General features: G+C 49.1%; 8 protein-coding genes across 8 annotated transcripts, besides 1 other annotated feature; 2 read left to right on the top strand and 6 right to left on the bottom strand.

The window, feature by feature from the left end:
- Positions 1-21,337: part of a sequence feature (contig 1.39 809..240080(1)) that runs on past both edges of the window.
- On the top strand, positions 1,840-2,261 carry ANIA_11338 (uncharacterized protein; the record flags this gene model as incomplete). The annotated part of the gene is made up of 3 exons (XM_050613042.1): positions 1,840-1,995; positions 2,026-2,030; positions 2,177-2,261. The coding sequence occupies 3 exons, from the start codon at positions 1,840-1,842 to the stop codon at positions 2,259-2,261; spliced, it is 246 nt and encodes an 81-aa protein (XP_050468884.1).
- On the bottom strand, positions 2,613-3,994 carry ANIA_02411 (uncharacterized protein; the record flags this gene model as incomplete). Its single annotated transcript, XM_654923.1, has 4 exons — positions 2,613-2,660; positions 2,707-3,260; positions 3,606-3,711; positions 3,806-3,994. The coding sequence occupies 4 exons, from the start codon at positions 3,992-3,994 to the stop codon at positions 2,613-2,615; spliced, it is 897 nt and encodes a 298-aa protein (XP_660015.1).
- ANIA_02410 (translation initiation factor eIF-2B subunit family protein) lies at positions 4,272-5,971 on the bottom strand (the record flags this gene model as incomplete). Its single annotated transcript, XM_654922.1, has 2 exons — positions 4,272-5,775; positions 5,829-5,971. The coding sequence occupies 2 exons, from the start codon at positions 5,969-5,971 to the stop codon at positions 4,272-4,274; spliced, it is 1,647 nt and encodes a 548-aa protein (XP_660014.1).
- ANIA_10301 (uncharacterized protein) lies at positions 8,470-9,603 on the bottom strand (the record flags this gene model as incomplete). Its single annotated transcript, XM_050613041.1, has 4 exons — positions 8,470-8,717; positions 8,791-9,140; positions 9,208-9,443; positions 9,499-9,603. 4 exons carry the CDS (start codon positions 9,601-9,603, stop codon positions 8,470-8,472), a joined length of 939 nt encoding a protein of 312 aa, XP_050468883.1.
- ANIA_10298 (O-phospho-L-serine:2-oxoglutarate transaminase) lies at positions 10,031-11,807 on the bottom strand. Its single transcript, XM_050613040.1, has 7 exons — positions 11,683-11,807; positions 11,495-11,613; positions 11,258-11,432; positions 10,689-11,192; positions 10,448-10,640; positions 10,304-10,394; positions 10,031-10,244 (listed from the first exon to the last, which is right to left on the bottom strand). The coding sequence occupies exons 1-7, from the start codon at positions 11,787-11,789 to the stop codon at positions 10,159-10,161; spliced, it is 1,275 nt and encodes a 424-aa protein (XP_050468882.1). The 5' UTR covers positions 11,790-11,807; the 3' UTR covers positions 10,031-10,158.
- Positions 12,346-14,682, bottom strand: ANIA_02408 (uncharacterized protein; the record flags this gene model as incomplete). Its single annotated transcript, XM_654920.1, has 1 exon — positions 12,346-14,682. The coding sequence occupies one exon, from the start codon at positions 14,680-14,682 to the stop codon at positions 12,346-12,348; it is 2,337 nt and encodes a 778-aa protein (XP_660012.1).
- Positions 17,487-17,837, top strand: ANIA_11337 (uncharacterized protein; the record flags this gene model as incomplete). Its single annotated transcript, XM_050613039.1, has 2 exons — positions 17,487-17,539; positions 17,597-17,837. The coding sequence occupies 2 exons, from the start codon at positions 17,487-17,489 to the stop codon at positions 17,835-17,837; spliced, it is 294 nt and encodes a 97-aa protein (XP_050468881.1).
- ANIA_02407 (bifunctional terpene synthase/polyprenyl synthetase family protein) lies at positions 18,003-20,460 on the bottom strand (the record flags this gene model as incomplete). The annotated part of the gene is made up of 8 exons (XM_654919.1): positions 18,003-18,317; positions 18,370-18,539; positions 18,662-18,828; positions 18,873-19,027; positions 19,075-19,708; positions 19,779-20,041; positions 20,087-20,115; positions 20,166-20,460. 8 exons carry the CDS (start codon positions 20,458-20,460, stop codon positions 18,003-18,005), a joined length of 2,028 nt encoding a protein of 675 aa, XP_660011.1.

The raw sequence follows: 21,337 nt of genomic DNA, 5'->3' as shown, positions 1-21,337 counted from the left end.
AAGTATGTCAAGTCTTTACGGCAGATTCCGCCGGCCGTCAATATACCCGTGTGGTTTAGTAATGTATAATTGAGCAATAGATGTGTTCTCACGTGTTATATGATAAAATATACGGCTCCTGCCCCTAATTTCTCTCGTCTGCTCAACAGACCTAATAACAAATTCAGAAGTATGCATCTCCCTGGTTACCTCGAGATCGAAGCATGGACGGCTTACATCTGTTGAGGAAGGCTAGGTTTTGGGTATACGAGACTGCGTCGGTGTCATAGTTGAAGGCTGGGATTGTAGGGACTAAGAGGATTGGGTTGTGGGAATGTATATTGCATATTCTTGGACATCTTACGGAGTTGTATGTTTGAGGATGGAGGCTTAGCGGGGTGCTGGATTGTTGAGATGGTCCTGAGGGTTTGATGCAGAAGACGTATACGGCCGCGGCCGTTATTTTGGTCAGGACGGGGACAATTGGGTCTCTCCCAGGGAAGGTCCGTATTTCTCCCACTGATTAGCTGGTGCGCAGTAAGTAGAGGATATTGAGAAAGTAATGCAGACACCCACACCAATAAGGCCAAAAACTCCCTTCAGGGAAATTACTCAGCACGTCTAGTGTATCTAAATCGAGCCCAGCGAAGATCCAGGCTCGAATGGCCACTCTCTACTCTCAATGACTGCATAGCCATCAGTCTACTTTAGAGATGGACCAGACACCCTGTTGTGAAGATTTCAGCTGATTCGAGGCATTGTTGGTAACCCGCATAATCATACCAGGACCATGGCCATGCCTGGACAGAGGAGGTAACAGGAAAATGCCTGATTCTATTCTGTAGACTGTAGGGCGGGGAGAGTTTGTAAGGGAGTGTCCGTGTCTGGCATGGTGCTTGGAGCTTTGTGGAACCATTGGGATCAGAAAGAGCTGAAAGGATTGTCTTATATCAACCTAGATCAACGCCCAAAGCATGGGAGGCATAATCGTGGGGGATATGGACGTATTAAAGTCAGGTTTGATGCGGTACGCGACGCATACGCATATTGATGACCAGAAGACGACGCAGTCGGCGGTTACAGATCCATTTACGACGTTAGGACATCTGATCATTCAGGAGTAAAGAGAACCAACTCGGCTTTGGATCTTTTAGCGAGGAGGGATTCTTTGACACCATATGGGCATATGATAGTGAAGCGACTGCTCCATTGCAGGATGTCCCGTGAGGAAAGCTGTATTTTGCTCTTCGTACTTGCTCTGCGTCCAAGAGTATGGTGAATATGGCTTTCGAGACAATCCCAACCTAGCCATTGCGCACTCGAGATAACCGCTGTAGATATGGTACTTGCAATCGCTGGAGTTCTACTTCAAAGACTAACAGAGTGTGATAGATTGAAGCCTACAATAAATCGATCTCCATCAATCCCTTGCCGATATCATCAAAGTTAATCGACCAGTCTCGTCTTTTGAACGTGGACCACCTGATGGCGACGACAAACAAGCTGGGCAACGTTTCCTTGGACGGTGAGAAAAGTTGAAATTTAGTGCCTTTACAATACCATCTCGGAGCGAGGCATTGATGCCCTGGGTATGCTCCGTTAGTTGATAGTCTGAAGAATCCTTGTCGTCCGTACGAAACGTGTGTGAAGCATAAACAGTATATGCGTCCCAAGCCGCTATTTTGGTCAACCCGATGTCTTTTCGTTTCTAAACGAGGGTCAGTATAATGGATGATTCTCAGCAGTAGAAAACGCACACCAAGCACGGTTGGACTGATGTCAAAGCCAGGATACCTGGATTATATCTTTCCATCTCAGATTGACAAGCTATCGCGTATCCATTGGAAAAGCGTTAAAGATATGACTTACCTGTTGAAGTGGGAGAGGAACGATATGGGATGTGGAGACTACCTGAGGGCAGTATTCAGTGCTGAGAATGCTGATGTCCAGCTGGCGAGGGAGGCGTTGGAAGCATTTGCTTGGAGGCATGAGGCGAGCAGTTATCACAATGCAGTAGTAAGTAATACTTTGGTAAGTTTGTAATAGCTTGGGTGTGTGTTGCATTATGCTGAGCTGCTTTCATTAATCAGTTGTGAATCATTACCCACCATACTCCAAAGTTAGCCCTAACTATGCGCCCGAAGGGAAAAACTGTTGACGTCAGCCATTTAGAAAAAGTACTCTAAACATAAAACAGTCAAGCCTCCAGATCCTTCAAGTATGTCCACGACCCAAGTGCAACAAGGAACTTCAACCTCCCTGGGTATATCAAGTATGAATGAAACAATAAAACAGTTCCACTTCTCTTAAACATCCACTCGCCTCCATGAAACCTTAGCATCAGGGAAGCCTTAAATACAACGGCCATTACCTCTCTTAAGCTCACTCAGGTCACCCAAGATATAGCTCATCCAAGACCATTTCACAAAAGCCCCTATAATAATCCGCCCCTTTCCACCCCCGTTCCGGATTTTTCAAGCCGACTGTTTCCCACCCATGAGCACGTAATCGGGCAATTCGATCTCGGATGCTCTCGCGTCTGAAACATGAGCCATGGATTGACGTTCTTTGCTGAAATGCAGGCAATTGTCGAGTTAAAGGGTTAGACTCGTTCGTATCCTTCTCTTTATTCTTTACTGGACTAAACGACCAGAACGAGGATGACCGCTGTAAACCCCCGCCTACACTCTGTCGAGAGGTGCTATGCGCTTTTTGCGCCGCCGTCACGTCTTGGATTAGGGCTTGGAGGTGCGTGGTTGTGTTCGTTATCTGGGTGTGGAGGAAGGTGAGATTGCTGTAGTATTCATGGCTGTAGTTGATGGTGCTTGTGGATAGCGAACGAAATGTATTTCGTGCTGGGTAATAGGCATAAGCATTCTCTCTAAAAGCATTACCTGTGCTATTGACCGCGGCCGTTGATTTTGGACCCGTGTCGATACGAAGAGAGTCAGAGAAAGGTGGAAGAGGATGTGGCTGGGGATGAAGCTCTGATGCGAATGCAGCCCTAGCCCGGAGATGGCTCTGTTGGGTCTGGAGAGTGCTTTCCATTCCGTTACAAGGATAAAAAGACAGCGGAAGGATCAGGAAAGCTGTGGAGGACTTAGACTTGCGGACTTGCAATGGGGACGGCACCAAGAGATGCTCCAGCTCTGGCTCCAGCTGTGAATCGGGGTTCTCCCCGTCGCTTCTGTAAATCGTGTTGTAATCCTCATTGCCAGCAATATCCTCGCTGTCCAAGTCTGACAGAAACGGATCATCGTCCGGACAATCAAACGTCTTATCTATGATGTCCGTTATGCATGTTACAATGCTGTCAGCAAGTGAAATGGATCTTGATCTCGGCCTTGACCCTGCAGTTGATGCGTCAGGAGATGGGGATGAAGATGAGGAGATAGAAGGAGGCGTATAAGCTTTCTCTTGAGGTTCAGCTCTGGACTGGGGCCAAAGGACGTGATCAAAGCGATTGTTTTCATCACGAACTACGTCCATGTTTTTTTGCCTCGCTCTCGGACCGAATGCAATGTCCCCACAAAGACCAAACCTAGAGTCTCGAGGGATAGTTTCCCCTGGCTCTATCACGGCCGGAAAAGTACATAGACAAGCCGCAAGAGACCCTAATGCCTCACGCAGTAACGGTACCTTCTTGCTCGAATACTCGTGCGCGTACAACCCCATCGCCTCGTAGCAAATAGCATTGTAGAAATGCAGGTAAATCTTATAGATGGGGTTCATCTGTGCTCAGCAGCTCATCTCATTAGCATGACTCTGCTTATCTCCGCAGAGAGGCGTAGAAGACGATACGATCAGGTAGGGTGAGATGACGTACAGGCTCCCTCGCCCCCGCGAGAATAGATGACGAACGGGCGACGCATCGTTTATACTGTCTTTGGATGTAGAGCAGCTTTATCTCACACAAAGCAGATTTCCATTGCGCACTCGTGACGGGTGTCAAAGGGGGGTGTGCTTGTTCAAAGAGGGAGGATTTGCCGGCGACTGTGACGGCGATGGAAGTCATGATGGCTTTTCAACGTGGCAACACCGCATATAGCCTAGAGTTGAAACCAGAAACGAAGAAGCTTGAATGATAAGAAGATCAGAGAAGGATTAGGCCCTATAAACCAACGCGTTGGATGTTATGACAACAACACGACCCTCGCTCGCGTTGAGCGGATTATACTTGGGGGTGAGGGAGTTTCAGTCTGCGTCAGGTATACTGTTTTCCAACATTTTGTAGCAGATTCCCAGTAGGTTGAGCCCAAGTAGGCGACTATCAAGATGCAATAGAATTATAACTAATACCTCAGGGAAATGCTCCCAAAATACCTCTTCGCCAACTCGTCCTGCTGCTTCGCCTTCTCATTTATACTCCAATGATTGAGAACGCCCTCGCCGCTCACAAATCCATCGACCATATCCAAGGGAATCCATTCAAAATAGACATTCCTTACTTCAATGGAGTGATTTGACTTCTCCACCCGAACAGTGCTGTGGAACCCTTCTTCTATAGCACGAAGGCCTTTCACGCCCTCGTTCTGCCAGGGCCGGATGAGCTCAGCTGGGTCATTGTCTTCATGCTTTGCATCATCTATGACGCCATTATTCCCATTTACCTTTTCGAGCTCGCTGAGGACGACAATCTTCACCTTTGGGGAAACGTGCTTCGCACACAGAACGGCAGGAAGAGAGCCTGTTTTATTGCTCACGCCTTTCGAGATGGAAATCCTGTCAGCGCCGAGGAGAACCATGTCCACGTCGTTAGCGGCTATGGCAGCCGCTGCGTCAGTGTAGATGGTGATGTTGAGATGCTTGCTAGGCTCTTTGCATTGTGTTTTGAATTTGGACAATATGGAGGATGAGATACTGACACCTTCAAACAGAGGGCGGGATTCGAGGACACGTAGTTCGAGTGTTGCAATTTCCAGAGAGGCGAAAGCTTCAATGATACTATCACGAATCGTCGAGCTAGCGGACAGGGTGAGGATGGTAAGCTTGTCTCTCGGCTTGCCGTCCGGCAAAAAGTGGTCCCGCACGTAAGCGGCAAACATATCCTTCACCAAACCAGCGCGACTCATCCGACTTTTCAAATGGTGATCAATGATCGTGAGCATGCGTTCCAGCTTCCACCCCGCATCAGAGTCAATTCTCCCAGTCTCAAGCCTCCAGATCTCCTCCATTTCCTCCAGTATTGCGAGGAGAGCGTTCAGAGTTGCCGCGCCCATACTCTCTCTCCCATTCTTTACAATATGCCAGGCAATCATTTGCAGATCCTCCCACCACTTAGCACCGCCCATTCCATCTGGCATATGCTTGACCACGTCCCGGAATACTCCCAACGCAACGGATGTAAGCTCATGCGACCCACTCTCATGGTCATTCTGGAGCTTTTCTAATCCCCGTCTTAGAGCCTTCCCCGCTTTCGAATTTAGTTCCCCTTCCGGCCATACCCGTCTCAGACTCTCCCGAAGATGGGGGACTTCTTTTCCCTTCCCCTGGAGCCCGTTCCCTATAAGCACATCCGTAGGATTATACCATTCCCATCCCTCATGCTCCCAATCCAACTCTACTGCGCTGTCCCTTCTCGACCCCACAGCCGTGCCCTTGAGCTGGAAAGCGAACGGATAGATCGTCCATTCCCGATTAATCGACTCATCGACAAATGAAAATGGTTTCCCTGTTCGCCAAAATGTTGCAGAAGACGGGTTGATCCCGGTCTCTTCAGAAAGTTCGCGCCATGCAGCCGTGAGGGCGTCTTTGTCGTTGCGGGAGATGGTGCCGGAGATTGGTGCGATGTGATTTCTGTTTCGCCGGGAATTAGGTGGGGGACTCAGAAAGGCGGACGGTTAACCTACTTGTATGTACTTACTTTGTCGCTTCGTTTAAATAGTGCGACAAGGGGCTGGTCAGAGAGAGAGGTAGGTAAGTGGAAGATGAAGGACGAGACCACAGATCGTCGTTCTAGGCCTTGGCCGACACCGGAGATCTGCCCCGCCATTCTTGGTGGAGGACTCCGCAGTTTTTTTGAGAACGGGATACGAGTGTGTGGACAAACATAGGCGACCCTTTGAAGTACTGGTGCCAGCCGTACTAATGTACGCCGGTATGTCTGGTCGGTTTGGTTGCAATAACTCATATTAGTAAAGAAGTGATGTCGCATTTCCGCGGGTGTTAGGCAGGTGACTCCATGACGTAACCCCTGGAATGATGAAAGTCGAACCAGAGGAAAAGTCCCGGTATGCCGGAGAAGGTAGGTAAGTTGTAAACATGCCTAATGCAAGAACAGAGAATTCGAACGCCTAATGCTATATAGAGCGGATACTTTGTTTTCCTATAGAGATGTTTTTCAATAACGGCTCAGAACCGGGAACTTGGGACGGCTGTTCTGTCGGATAGACGACGCCGTCTGTCCATCTACCTAATTTACTAGCAGTGACATTGTGAAGGCCAAGCTATCTGGGTAATAAGTACGGGCAGTGGCATACTCTGAGCGTAGAAGTCGAGTAAACAGGAAGGCCTATCGATACGAGACTTCTGACTTTCTCATGGGAAAGAGTAGAAATATGATTAACAACTACAAAGCTGGAATAACACCAGTCCAACTGATCCCAACCTCAAGCGAAGAAGCCAGTTCCTCCGGATAATAATAAATCATCAGGTATCTGGGCGAGGTTCACGAGCATGATGTAACCGATTCCGACCGGGCCTCCAGCTGCCTCGCTTGTTTCGCTCGCTTCATCGTGATCCGCAGCGGCTCGACATAGAAGCACAGAATCTGCTGATCGAGGCAGTGCCCGCAGCGCGGTGTCTGACGGTCACATATCACTTTTGAAGCCCTGCATGCGCGACAAGGGAATGGGTTCTTGGAACTCTCATCCTCTACAGGTCTCGCGTTCTCTTCGACGAGAGGAGGCGGCGTAGTCCGGCACGACCAGAGCCATTTTGAAAGTCGAGAGATGATACAGGACTCGCAAGAAGTGTTTTTCTCGGCGAACGCACAGTTGGTGGGTTCGTGCGGACTAGCAACCTGTTCGGTGTTGCTTGCCATCGTCTGCGAGCACATTATTCTGAGACCCCAGGTGCTAGGAACATTCAAGGAGGTCAGCAACGAACTTGAACACAACCGGAGTGAGGTCTCGATGGAAACCCACAATCTAGGAATTAGTCCCTTCAGTCATTCCCATACGGTGTCCAACGACGACAAATCGCAGGTGTAGAAGGTTGTAATGGCCTGGAGCTCCCCATGCCAACCCAAATATTGTAGGTATCACTGCGTCACATACAGACCGTGACGGAAGGCTTAGAAGAAAATATAGCGAGGTGAACGAAGACAGAAAGAATTTCAACGTGTCGCGTTGGAGTCCGGGACAGCGCACTGCACCTGCCACGGAACCACAGCAGGAACGCACGGACACACAAGCGACGTCAGACCGTTTTCCAATCAGTGGTGCAGCCTCAGTTTTCCAGGCTCGCTTACTGGGGACTGAGTCAGAGCAGCCCAGAAATAAGGCGCGCCATGTGTCAACCTTGGAAACAAAAATCATGGCAGAAATGGTATCAACGGTTCTATAGGCTGGATGCTGGATGACGTCTCCGGTGGACATAGGGCTCACCACGCCGACGGAAGACCCCGCAAATATACCTATCTAGCACGAGATTTGAATCCACATCGGTTAGCTAGAAATACCAAGCTTGAGGTCATACTAAGGTTGTGGTGGGACTTCCAATCTTAATGCGCTTGTTTCTGCTGATACAACGATGCTTACTCCATCTTAGTTCACGACCAATGGGGCTCGAGTATGCGGCTCGACCAGTCAGTATAACGTGCTGACAGCCGTTAACGGCAATGCAACACGGCGAATTTTGTCTGTGGTAAATTTAAACCAAAATCCTATTCGTCTCAGGCACATATAAAAAAAGAGAATATTTAGTCAGGCTGTTATAAAGAAATAACAGCAGACCAGTCATTATCGTATAGAGCTCCTTTATTTAGTTAGTTCCATCCCAACTGCAGGTCATTGGAGACCTTCTGGGTCTTCACCAAAGGGGTCGGATCGGCAAAACAAGCCTTAGGAGCTGCAAGCTTGTCAGTATGAAAGATGAGTCACGACAAATTTCTTAAAGTAGAGGCATAAAGTAACTCTGTGATCTAGCGCCTCACCTTAGGGGTGACGTACGTTAACTATACAGCTGAGAACTCCCAACAGTACGCGGTTCTCGTCCTTCGAAGGGACCGGATCCTTAAACGACAAATGTTGCGGACGTAACGAGCGAGCATTTGGTTATTCGGGCTCTATTTTGTGCCGATCAAAAAGATCATGGAAGATTGATGGACGAAATTAGGACGCTGATTGCCACGTTCTAGGCAACGGACTTCAGATGCGGTACGAAGCGAGTGTATTGTAACGCGGTGCGCCGTTGCGGCGTTGCGGCTTTGCACTACGATACTGAAATCCCTGTTTATACGGAGAACTATTATCCACCGACTAAGCTGAGCTACGCTTTCCCCCCCCACGCCTCCTTCACGAGATCCTCTACTTTAACCAACCCCAGACCCTCGACGTTTCTCGACCGGATAGCAGCCGGAAAGTCAAACACCTTCCCGATCACGAGTCTATCCATTAGCGCAGTCGTCTCCTCCAGCTCCTCCTTGCTATATCCAATTCCCTCCGGTTGAGTGGGAACAGTAACAGCGCCCTCTTCCACCTTGTCCGCACTATCATATAGCACCTTGAATTTGCGGCCTATCGATATCAGCAAGTGTCTTACAATTATTTCCCAAGTGAAACATTTGAGATCGGAAAGGGTCAAACTCACCCCTTACCCGTTCCCCAATCTTGACCAGCTGATTATATGTAGTCTCATCGCCAACAACAACACTGAACTCCTCCCATTTCTCGCTTTCAAGCAAGCGCGCAATGAACCTCGCCATATCATAGGAATATGTCATGGCAATAATGTCGTTCCCGTCACCAGGTATAGCAGCCTCGCAGTTTGCCATGTCTACTGCGATCGTCATTGGTGAGAGTTGAGTCTTCACATGCGGCATGCCCCAGTAGTCCATGAAGAAGCCCGGGATCACCCGGGTGAACTGTAGTGTGCTGCTTGCTTTGAGCAGGTTCGCTGCGTCGAGAAAATACTTTATGCTGGGGTCCAGGGGGATGAGGCTGTAAGCTAGTCAGATCTAAATCCATACATATAGGTAGGGTCGCTGCGGATAGTGCGCGTACGTACTCTTCCGTCTGAACAAACGAGTACTCACTCGGAATGAACCTCCTTGTTTCAGCAGCATCCTCAGCAGCCCGAATCAAGTTCAATTGAGATACACTGTCTTCCTCCCCGTACAACGATATTGCCGAGATGATGGTATGGACTTTATGCTCATTGAGAATGTGTGTGATAGAGGGGATGTTTGCGTAATCAACTTCAACTTGCTTCACCCGGGATAGAATTTGATTGTTTTCTTGCGCCTGCGAAGCTTTATTATCACCTGAAGTTTCCGCCTGTGGTTAAATGAGAGCCTACCTTGCGGGTCAAAACAATGACTTGATGCTTCGCTTGCTGTGTTAGGACGTCGACAATTGTCTTGCCCACTCCACCGGTGCCGCCTGCGACGGCTATAACTGACATGTTTGCTGCTTACTAGATGAATTGTTGCTGTGAGAAGGACCTACTACCAGGGCTGACTCATTCATGAGTCATTAAGATGGTTCTGGAGCTCAACTGTAGCATGGCAGTGGGAGCTTCAGCCGAAAATGCCGCCAAGCCGGGAGGTACACCATTGTGGCCTTTGCAAAGCCTGTACCCCGCTATGGCTCCTGGTCAAATCAGAGGGCAAAATCGTATTCCAGCACTTTGCCTCAGGCGATAACGGTGCAGTTTTAGGGTGAGCATATACTAAGAGACATTTGAATGATTCTTTCGAAACAGATAAGACGCTCATTGTCATGCAACACATGGCCGATCCTGGGCCTGTGCATTGCTTCCGTTGTGGGCCGGTAGTACGATAAAGGTTCAATCTTAAGTGCTGTATACTACAGAGTAAAAAGGAGTAAGGTAGGAGCAATAAAAGATATGATGATATTCGGAAGGTTGAGCCTCCATCGCTTCCAAGACCGTAAAACCCATTATCCAGCCAAGCACGTTAAAAAACACTAGACTGTACCACTTTTCGTACCTAGATACCTATAATGTAGCAAATTCTTTTAAGTAAACAACAAGCTTGTCAATCCCAGACTCAGGGATGGCATTGTAGTTTGAGACGCGGATGCCTTGGGGTGCGTGTTAGCTAGACTGCAAAACCGTCCTAGAAAACGCTTAGAGAACTCACCTCCAACGCTCCTGTGACCCTTCATTCCTGTAATGCCACGCTCGGTGCCTCCCTTGAGGAAGGTCTTTTCAGATTCGTCGATGTTGCCGTTCTAAGCCAAGAGTTAGTGATGAACCGCATGCAAGTTGGAGCGAATGCGCCTACCTTGACAACTCGGAAGCAGATATTCATCCGCGAGCGCACGGCCTTGTCCGGAACGATCCGGTAGACCTCGGGGTACGCCTCAAGGGCTTCGTAAACCTTGCGGGCTTTCCGTTCCGCAACAACCTGCTGTCCGTCGACCTTGTCCGGGAAATCATTGAGAAGCTTCTTGAGGACTTGGCCCGCAACGTATACACTGGGGGAGATTAGCTAATTAAGTAGCAAGCGCAGATGCAAGACTCACTCAAAGATGCTAAGGGTGTTGTATAGACTGTTGTTCTTGTGGGCGACTGAGTAGTCAAGAATAGTAGGGGCAACGGGCAGTCCAAGCTTGCGCAGGACAGTCGGCGAGGCCGGAGGAGAAAGAGGGGGGAGTAGACTCTTTCTGATAATGACCCCGGTAATACCAGCCATGCCGAGGTTCTTCTGGGCGCCGAAGTAGACGATGGAGAAGTTCTCAAATGGGATCCGGCGTGAGAGGATTGTTGACGAGAAGTCTCCAATAACGATCGGGTCATTCTCAGACCCTTTGGACTCTAGGATTTTGGGGAAAGCAGGGTACTCGACACCGTCGACAGTCTCGTTTTCGCAGAGGTATACCATAGCGGCATTGGGACTGAGCTTCCATGTTGACTCATCTGCAATCTTGCCGAATTTGCCGTCGTTCACTGTCCGGGCGTCGCTGGCGATGTTCACGTACTCTGGACCAAGAATTCGAGTGGCTTCCTGACTGGCCTTGAGGGACCATCTGCAGGCATTTATTAGTATGGCCAAGTCCAACCTCATGGCAATATAATTGTATAGAGTCCTCACGATCCAGTAACCAAGTAGTCCAGCTTCAAGTCCGTCTCCACCTTTTTGCGCAACTCCGCAATGACTTCCTCCTCGGGAATCTCGCCCTTCTCCTTCAGAATCTTTTGCCGTTGTTTCTCAACCCAGATAGCGATAAGATTGTACGCGGTTGCATCGAATTGGCCCGATCCACCACCTATCAATTTCTCCGTCAGCATGAGCACGACATCACGCCGAGATCGGCCTTCGTGAACGCACCCTGCATGATCAAAATTTCGAAGTCAGAAGGGATGTCGAGGAATGTCGCTAGATCTGCCTTCATAGAATTCAGAATGCCAGAAGCCAATTCGCTGCGATGGCTGTGCTCTGCGACACCTCTAGGAAGACATTGTTAGCTAACTTTGCGTGCCGTCCGCAACTGGATTGAGATGCCATGCAATGCTTACAATCCGGTCTCCTCATAGTTCTGGAGAGCTTCTGCGGCAGTCGCAAGAACATCCGTTGGAAGAGCAGCAGGGCCAGCGCCCAGGTATGTAATATCCTCTCTCTTCATAATGGTAATGGCTCAATTTGGCTTTTTTTTTTTTGGTGTGTGAGATGAAGATGATGGAGGGGAATAAAAAGATAATCGGCCCCTCCAATGTGACTCACTCCGATATCGTATCGCCACGTGACGTGTCCCGCCAGATCCGCTGCTCTATACAACTAAGCATGTAGAATTGACAAGCTCGAAGACTCATTAGTAAATGGCTCTTGTTGCTTAGTTCTTTCGAAAACCACTGAGCACAACTGTGAGTGTTGGCGATGGTAGATGGATGGATTCCGTTTCCCAGCACATTGTATGCGGGTCAATGCATATACAATATACTTCCGTTAACCAAGGCATAGCTTAGCAAGTATGTTGCTCTCTGGTGTCAACATGCATTTGCTAAATAGCAGAAACTAACTGGAAATATTCCGACTTATATTCGACAAAATCCTGACATGCTGTAGGCCGGTATCTAAAGAAAACCAGACTCTTTTCAGCCCTCTTCTCTCCACTATCAATCTCGTACGCATCGAGATTTTGGCAATGATTCAATGCAAGGAGTTGCAGACATTGTCACCAGCTACCCAATGGTCCATTTCCTGAGGTCCAGTTGAGCAACTTCATCCCCATTCTCCTTTAATGCCCCATAGGTCACTTCCAGTATCTCCAAAGACGCCAGGCATTCGAACTGATATACCTTCTCGCCCCTTGCAAGATCCTCATCTTTCGGACCAGAAATCACTGCGGCAGGCATCGGCGTCATAGTAGGCATCTTTTTTGTCATGTCCCAATACAGAACGTATAATTGGCGTCGATCTTCTTCCCAGGAGTCAGTCCTGTCTTCGCCGCGACCCAAGCCTTCATCATGCCGCATAATTTGAAACTTTCCCACTGATCCATTGCCCATGTCAACACTCAGAACCAGTCTCTGCAGATCTCTCAATGTACAAGTTACTGGCAGAACCAGCCCCGGGTACTCAACCTCAAATCCAGCCTCTGTAACAAGTCCCATAGTCATATCATCAGACTTAACCTTCAGTCTCTTTGCACCGCAGTTTCCAAATCGATTAATTGCCCATTGCCACCCATGCTGCCGCATTCTAGGCCCAGCAAGAAACAACATTCCCTGTGGGAGATACTTCTCGGTTGACAGTAAGGCATGCATGTGGTCTTCGAACGGAAGCCCCTTGAGCAAGGATGTGTCCCATCCAATCAAACTCGCAAAGCACAGCATCTCGTCCCTTTCCTTACTGGTTGAGCGATATAGGGCTGCGCTGAAGGCCTCCATTATGGCGAAACACCGTTTTGCTTCAGGACTAGTTACCTCAGAAGTTGTTCGCCTCACTATGCGCGGATCCGGCTCTGAGATGACGTTCAGGCGGAGGAGACGAAATTTCCAGTGGAAACTGTCTGCATCGCGCATGGGCGTCCCATATGAGTACTTTATCTGTTCTAACTCGGATTCGTATATCTCGCTCTGCTGGGCTTTTGATTTTTCTTGTACGTCGAAGATTCCGTCCGCGAATTTGACGCACAGTTTGTTGGCGAGTACACCTTCGTTTAGGGTCCAAAGTCGGCGCATCCAGGCGGATAGTCGGATCCGCATGAACGACTGTGTATAGTCACTGGACGAGAACGACTGGATGTCGCCGTCTAGCACCAGCACGCGGAATGCCCGCTCATAAACAGCTTTCATCGATTTAATGGCTACAGAGCGTAGCTCGCGGTGCTCTTGGGCCACCGGAATGCACATTGTGTCCATCCAGAATAGTAGCGAGGGCCCGTGGAACTTTTTCTTCCAGAGTTCTCTAAAAGCCAGCCGGTTGACAAGGTCAACCGATCGAATCCCAGAGACTAACTCATCTAGTAAGCTCTGAATGCGAAGCAGCTGGCACTGCGGCAGAGTATTTGCGGAGGGATTCCCAAGTCCATCGGACCAGACATGTGAGAAAGCGATATACCTCTTCCCTTCGGTATATTTCTCAACTTCGACTTTGACGTAGGGTGCCTTCTTTATTGGTGTTATGGACAACAGCGGCACGCCCCCGGAACCGATGATGGAGACCACTTCATCAATCAGCGGCCCATAATGTTGGCATTCGCAGTCAGAAGAAGTGTGAGCAGTACGGTACGTCTCCTCGTTAAGTTGTCGCGCCATACACAGGCTCCTCGTGCACAAACTATGGTCTTTTTCTGTCGCAGACGGCGGACTCTCAAGTTGCGATGTATAGTACGCCGACGCAGAGGTGAATGTTTCTTCGACCAGGGCGACTTCACTAGGACACCATCCGGATTCCTGTAAGCGCTTGAGAGGAAGCCATGCACAGGGAAATTCTAGCCCCCCGGTGTCGGAACCAAAGACTAAAGGCATTACGCCTGTTGAGAAGCTCCAGGACAGACGCTGACTCAACGTCCTTATTGAGAGATCTATCTCTGGCGGCAGTGGCCAAGTGGTGAGCCCCGGGCGTGGGTCATCCTCGCACTTTGCAATTCGACAAAACCGGGATACGGTTCGAAGACACTGTTCAATACGGCGACCGATCTGTTGCGCAGTGGACTTGTCCTCGGTCTGGAGAATGGACGAGATAAAAGATGTGAGTTCGAGGATACGTTCTTCTAGACCGGTAACAGATATGACTCCATTTGGGTGATTTTGTTGTTCCTTCACATAGTAATGCTTGCCTCCTTTGCTGATGGGACCAAATACTTCCCAAAGGACCCCAAAGAAGAGCCAATTCTGCAAGAAGGGCGCTGCATCTTTATGCCCTGTGAAGTCGCCATTAAACAGCCGGGTGATGTCCCAACCTTCATGCTCCGGGTAGGTCAGGAAATCGTGATGCTCGTACGGCTCTTTGCTGAGACAAGGCACTTCCAGAAAGGGGTAGGGCGAATCCGGAGGCAACTCTACGTAGTCCATGGCAAGACTTAGACGTCTGAGTATTTCTAGGTTGATGAGGAGAAGAAAGATGAGCTGAACTGGTAGGTGGGGGCGGACGAGCCGCGCCACGATTCAGCTCTTTAGCCAGGCGGAGGATTCTGTACCGCGCACACCGGCCTAGGGATAACCCAGCCGAATGGAAAAATTTGTCCTGAACTTGGTATGGCTGGATGATTTTAGGTGCATCCTAAAATATGCTGTCGAGATTGAGTAAAATCACCAGCGTCAGCCGGAAGGAGCATCGAATCAGCGATATTGAACTGTCATCAGCTTTCCACCGTCATCTTGGCAGCTCTTACGGCGCTGATATGTGTCATAGACGTGCAGTTCTTTATCGCTGTGGATTATTTAGCGCGTCTGCCAGCTGGCGCAGCTCATTCCGTGGTTCCTTTTCCTTTGGTGACAGTGTGTCGGGGAACGACTAGCATCGCTAGTTTGACGCGAGGATAAGCTTCCTCACTGCAAATCGTTCCCGTAACTCAGACTTTGAATGACTTCCTTACGAGAAAGGGGCACTAGAGGCTCTGGGATTGCGTGATAACTCAGCACCAAGGGTGCTCTCGGTTACGCCTAAGCCACCGGTTATGTATAGGAACTATGTATTCGTGACAATCCTGCAGCAATATCAGGAAGACTGCCAAAAATTGGCGAGTACTATAAGTACAAGGCGTGTCCATCAAACTCGAGACACGTTTCTATCAATGGGTCTACCGACTAGCTCTTCCAGGTTAATCCCTCTTTGGTGCCGACAACGAGAATCGCATGTTATGACCCGTTGCCGCGGGTGACGATGATTGTCTTCTGGAAATGTCGACATTCCCATTCTCCTGCATTCACTAAGAAAGATTGACTGTTGACAATTAAAGAGTCTCTGTTGCAGTGACGATAGACACTCCCCAATCGCCCCATATCCCGCAGGAAGAGCGACATCCCAAGTTGACTGGCTGCAGTGGTCATTCCATGCAATAGAGAACGTCGTACCACAATGTCAGGACTGGCCTGTTCAGCAGCATAGTGACATAGAGACCAGGTTTGAAAGATCGGGGCAGTAGTGGGAAATCTGACTGAATCTTTTGCCCTCCTCTCGAGCCTTACTCACAACGCTGGTCGAAATCTGTTCAGACGGACCGGCCCGTCTGAGACCCGCGTACATCCAGGCTTCCAAGTCGCGTATGAAGCCCATGATCCAGCTGTGGCTATCGCGGATGCTTTCTGACCACGCGGTATTGATCAAGAACGGACTGCCCAGATTCTGCTAGCCGTCTGCTGCTAGAAAAGCCGACACGAACCAAGCGACCCATCCTGATTCGCGCAGTCAGCTTCAGGATAAATCAATTTCATAATGAGCGTTTAACTGAAAGAAAATTATACCGGAGTGACCCCCGATATCGCCTAGCGGGCGATGGCGCAGCAAGCAAATCCTTCCAAGAAGGATGAGCACAGAAAAGCTGTCACTGGGATTGCGTAGTTGCCGAATGATCTCGGAAGATGCGAGACCTATTCCAAGGCGAGCGACTCCAGAGAGGCGGCATCAGCAAGTTCATCGGCATGTTTATTGAGACTGGATCGGAAGTGAGAGATCGCTTGATCACTATCAGCGTAGAAGGATGCGCCACAGGACGTAGCTTCCTCTGTGGCTGAGCTTCAGATTCGCTGTATGATCCGGTGACAGGCGTGGCGCTTACAAGCACAACATAGCATTCAAGAAGCAACCAACAATCCCTAACGCCGATGATTATCCTAAAGGAAAGTTCCCCGCCTCAAGCTTCGGAAGTTGAACACTTCTTGGGACTTCTATTAAGTATTCCATCATGGAGTAGCACACTGACCAAAATTACCTACATAGCGCCTGCCTCGTCTCGCATACTAGCTGTTTGAGAAGCTAAGACAGCTTTCTCAAAGAATTGAAAGAACGACTATACTCTAACCTTGTTTCAGCTGGATTACAGTGTTTAAGCAGCCCACGAACCGCTTCCTGACCCACCGGCGAAGGCCTTTTATCGGCTCTTCTTCTTCCATGGCTTTAGTCATTTCATAAGTGACCCTGGTCCCGAGTGAATCTAACTGAACAGATTTGAGACGTGGAGAGACTGCATTGAGACGGGGTTGGCTTGGTACTGGGACTTCTAGAGACCTAACGGTTCTGCAGCCGCAACGAATATTGGGAGTGACAGCTCGGCCCCTGGGATACAAAGCCTGACTTGCGATCTGAGGTCTGACCTGTTTTTGTGGGTTTCGAATATGGCTTCCTCTATCACTTGTGTGTGATGGATATTTTCTTAATTGGGTCATTGTGATGACCATGTTTCGCTCTGACATTAGTATGCATGCCAGCGTGATATCCAGCGGACCGTTAACGTATGCGCTTCCCGTACTACGTACTAACACTGTAATATACACCATGATGAAGATCGTCACCTGCTGCTACAAAAAGTAAGCTTAAACAGCGGTCCTCCGTCGGGTGTCCAACCCTGGCTTCCCCGCCCATCCCTTGCTTCCTTAATCCACATTGAACCCCTATTTTTTAGCGCCGGTCCAGCCCGCGCGCCAACCAACAAAACAGGTCCACATCCTCTCGACCTTTCCCGTCATAACATCATCATACCCCGGGGTGTATGGGGAGATCAAAATCCAGACCCGACCCGTTGTCGTATCATCTTGGCGTCATAGTGGCGCAAGTGGTCAGTCGCTGGGTATATAAACATATTTAAGAGAGTATGATCTCAATCATTTATTATTATCAAAAACTCGTCTGGCTTTGAAGCTATACATAATAAAACACAATGCCTCCTGCCACCATGAATATCGGAAAGAGCGCTGGCCGCTCTCCTGCTTCGTATGTATATTATTATTTTTGTAAATTATGTGCTGCTTCGCTAATTATGTGCTACAGCTCCTCCCGCAACATTGCCTTTATGACTATTGCCGGTGTGATTGGCGGCGCCTACGCACTTTTTCGATTACAATCTCCAAGCAAGGGAGTCGTGAAGGAGGATGATATCGCAGACGCCACTGAAACTCCTAAATACGGACGTTCGAAGATTCTTGGAGAGGGTGATACGGCTGCTGCGATGGGAAATCCGCCTCAAGGACATGGGCATGTTGGACGGTCACCGAGAAAGGGTTTGGAGTAGGGATGTACGAGGCTGTAACACTTCATATGGTAGTAATGAAATTTGTACAATATAGTTGCTGAAAAGCAAGGTTCCATCTCGCAATGGGGTCTTTCTGATGAACGAAGCAAAATATGAAACTGATACTGAAGCATATTGGACGCAAATACTAGTTTAACATAGTTATTAGAGCTTCAACCATAGCAGAAAGATCCGCAGCTTCTTGTTCGGACCGATATTTGCTTCCAAATTATCCAATATTTCCAACATAGCGTCAAACAGTCCATTGAGGACTGCCTCCGTGTGAGTAAGACTTCCGGCTTTCTTCATCTCATCAAGAACAAATTGCTTCATTTCGACCGAAAGGTCGGTAGCATTGTCGCGGCGGAAGAGTATACCACGTATGGGCTCGGGGTTAGCAATGTTTTGCAGGAGGTGGATGAGCGGGAATGAGAATTTTCCCTCCGATAGATCTTCGCAAAATCCTTTCTTGGCAGTGTACTAGGACTCAACTATCAGCCAGTGTCACGAATTATGGTGAACGGTAAGTTACCTCTTCAGAAGCTAAGTTTAGGTAATCGTCTCTGATCTGGTAGTATCTTCCCAGCAAGGTGAAAAGATGCATCAATTCGGGGTTCGGCTCGCTTTCCGACTCTACCTCGAGAAGTCGAAGCACCAGACGGAAGAAACCACCGGTTTTGTTGTCCACCATAACAAGGTACTCTTTTGTTGATGGTAATATTGTGTTAAATCTCCAATGTAACTCGAGGCCCTGTCCGAATGAGAGAGTTTCTAGTTCATCTGCGCGTGTTAGCTGTTACAGTTAATCCCAAGGGTATACATACCTATAAATACGTCTGCGCACTCATTGGAGTGTTTCAGCTTCTTCACCAGTCGACTCCCTTTGACATAGAGATAGGTTGCGCTGTTGAGAGTCTGAGGCTGGCCAAAGACAGCGTGGGCTGCTGGTCGCCCGCGGCGCAGCCGTGATCCGTCTTGGATATCATCGAGCCTACGTTGTCAGTTTGATGTTGACTACTGAAATGGCAGACAAACATTAATGCGGCATCGAATAACATCCTTGAAACTTCTCCGATTATGTTTGTTGAGTCCTCAGGCAATGTTAGCCAACACTGTAGGCAGTCGATTAAGCGGCCGAGGGTCTTCTTCCCGGGCAACGACCGTATATATTCCCACGGAGCAAGAACAATCTGATTAATTTTAGCATGCCAGCTGTGTGGTCGGCGTGACTACTAACCTCCGCAGCTGGGGCTTTTTCAAACGGTACGACTATTTCCCTGGCTAGAGGCGCCACTGCACTGGTGCGTTTATGGCTGGCCTCCGAGGAGCTATCCGACTCAGTATGGCCATTAGTTTTCATGGTCATGGCCATGGCTGGAGGGGGGTAGCCTGGCAACCTCCTTTTCCCGTCGTAACCGCGCCCAACTAGCTGAGCTCTATCAGCGGCAGTTGCTGTAAGATCAGTCTGTTGATACCTCGTCGTGGCAGACTGCCAGTAGCTTACCCCCCCATAAGTGAGGATGGAGTTGAACATGTACCGGCGCAGCGCATCTGTTTTAGGGCTTTCCGAAGAGTTCCAGTTTTCGTATTCAGCCATCAATCTGGCCTCGGCCGCAAGAACCTCTTGCTTCAAAACATTGCCGGCTTCCTGTTCGTCATACCCGTAGTTGCTCATAAGCACGGCCATTCCGTTATGCATCATATCAAGGGTGCCAGCCAAGAAGTGCTCATTGAATTCTTTGTGAAAACTGTGGAAGTCATTTGTCAACCCGGTTATCAGATCGCCAATCTCTGTCATGTGGGAGACTGAATCAAGCTCTTTATCACTGACGTAAAATCCGTTTATAGCGGGCACCAATCTCGACAGCACCCTATGCGAAACCAGTCAGGTTATTCCTAGTGATAAAAAAGGAAGTTCAGCGAAGGCCGGAGAGGGCTTACCCGCTGCCAACAGTTTTGATTCTGTGAGCTTTGTATGCTTCCCATGTCACTGTGTGCAAAGCTGGCACGGTCTGTGCTTGCAGGCCAGTGTCAAAGAAATCGAAACTGCGCCTGAAAACAGCATCAAACGCATCGGCTCCGTTCAAGAGGTCCACAAGGCTTTGAATATATAGCTCATTGATCTCGAACTCGCAGCGGTTGCGCCTTCCCAGCTTTACTTCGGAGAGAAGGGCAGCGCGCAAGTCTAGTTGAATCCTCTCATGCTAGGGGACTCAGGTACTATCTTCCAGGTAGGCCAGGGCACTTACGGTAGCTGAATCGAGGGCATCTGTTGCATCTAGCCCGACAGGGTCAGGGTATTGTGCACGTATGTGGAATGATACCTACCATCCCAACACAAGACAATATAGCCGAATCTGACAAACCGCGGTAGAATATGCGGGGGACAATCAGAAGCTAAGAAGACGGGCAGGCCGCTGGATTGGATTCCAACAGTGTGAGAGACATCCTTGCCAGTAACTGCCTTCCAATCTGCTATAACTTGGCTGATTGTATCGGAGTAGTCGGTCTTGTGCTCCCAAATGCGATAGGGCAGGCTATTAAAAAATGATTCAGGCCTCTCGCCGGCTTCACTGGGGAACTTGAAGTCCTTGAAGGAGAAACTTTCGACTGCGCAGGCCATTCTGAACAGAGTGCAGGGTTGCAGTTGCCGGTCAGCAGCAGGTGGGGAGTTGCCTCTTTATAGGCAGCTTGGAGCGAACAAAAGCAAAAACGACCATGCGTCTCTTCCTGCAAAGTTAGAACGCCCGTAATAGTCGGCCCTGCACGATGGTTCCCTGGGGGCCAACTATCGTCGCTGCAGATTCACCGTCCTGCAAGATATAGCAATGGGTTAGTCGATATAGGAAAATGCTGTCAGCTTGCCAAGGCCTGGCTGAACTGGAAATATTCATCTAATAAGCCGTGCACGGTATTGAAAGCCCCTGTACAGTGTATCCTTCTTATTGAAAGGCTCAGACTAGCTCTGGTACGGCCTCCCCTCTGCTCTATTCGCGAATAGAACAGGCCCTGCAGGCTATCCCAATTCTTGGCCTACCACCCACCTTCTCACCTCATCGCAATAGTGACTCGAGAAAGAGATCTACTTCGAGCCCACTGGCATCTTCTGCTGATCTCGAGCCAATTCCATTGCTAATGGCACTCGCGGAAATCTCGGGCTCCATGGCCTTCAGCAAAAGAATAAGCGGTAGAATATGGTCCGGTGGTCGTGCAGTGCTAACAGTGGTCACTCTGATTCCCATCACTATCCAAGAAGAGGGCCTTTGGAACGCTTTCTAGATTCTAGCCACGGCTTTGCTTGTCTTGAAATACAGGGTGCAACGAAGTGCGACCCCAATCATCTCGAACCTCCAGTCACAATCTCTTACACTCACACGAGCCAAACTATGTCAGACTTCGACTGGGAGTTCGTATCTAGGAACCTCTTTGGCTATTGTAGCCGAGGTTTCCCTATCGAAAATGACTGTTGCGAGGTTGGTTTGCGAGCTGGCCTATATCAT

Source organism: Aspergillus nidulans, chromosome VII (genome assembly GCF_000011425.1).
Source record: "Aspergillus nidulans FGSC A4 chromosome VII".
Taxonomy (NCBI): domain Eukaryota; kingdom Fungi; phylum Ascomycota; class Eurotiomycetes; order Eurotiales; family Aspergillaceae; genus Aspergillus; species Aspergillus nidulans.
Note: the sequence above shows the minus strand (reverse complement) of the source record. Positions and strands in the feature narration are given on the sequence as shown.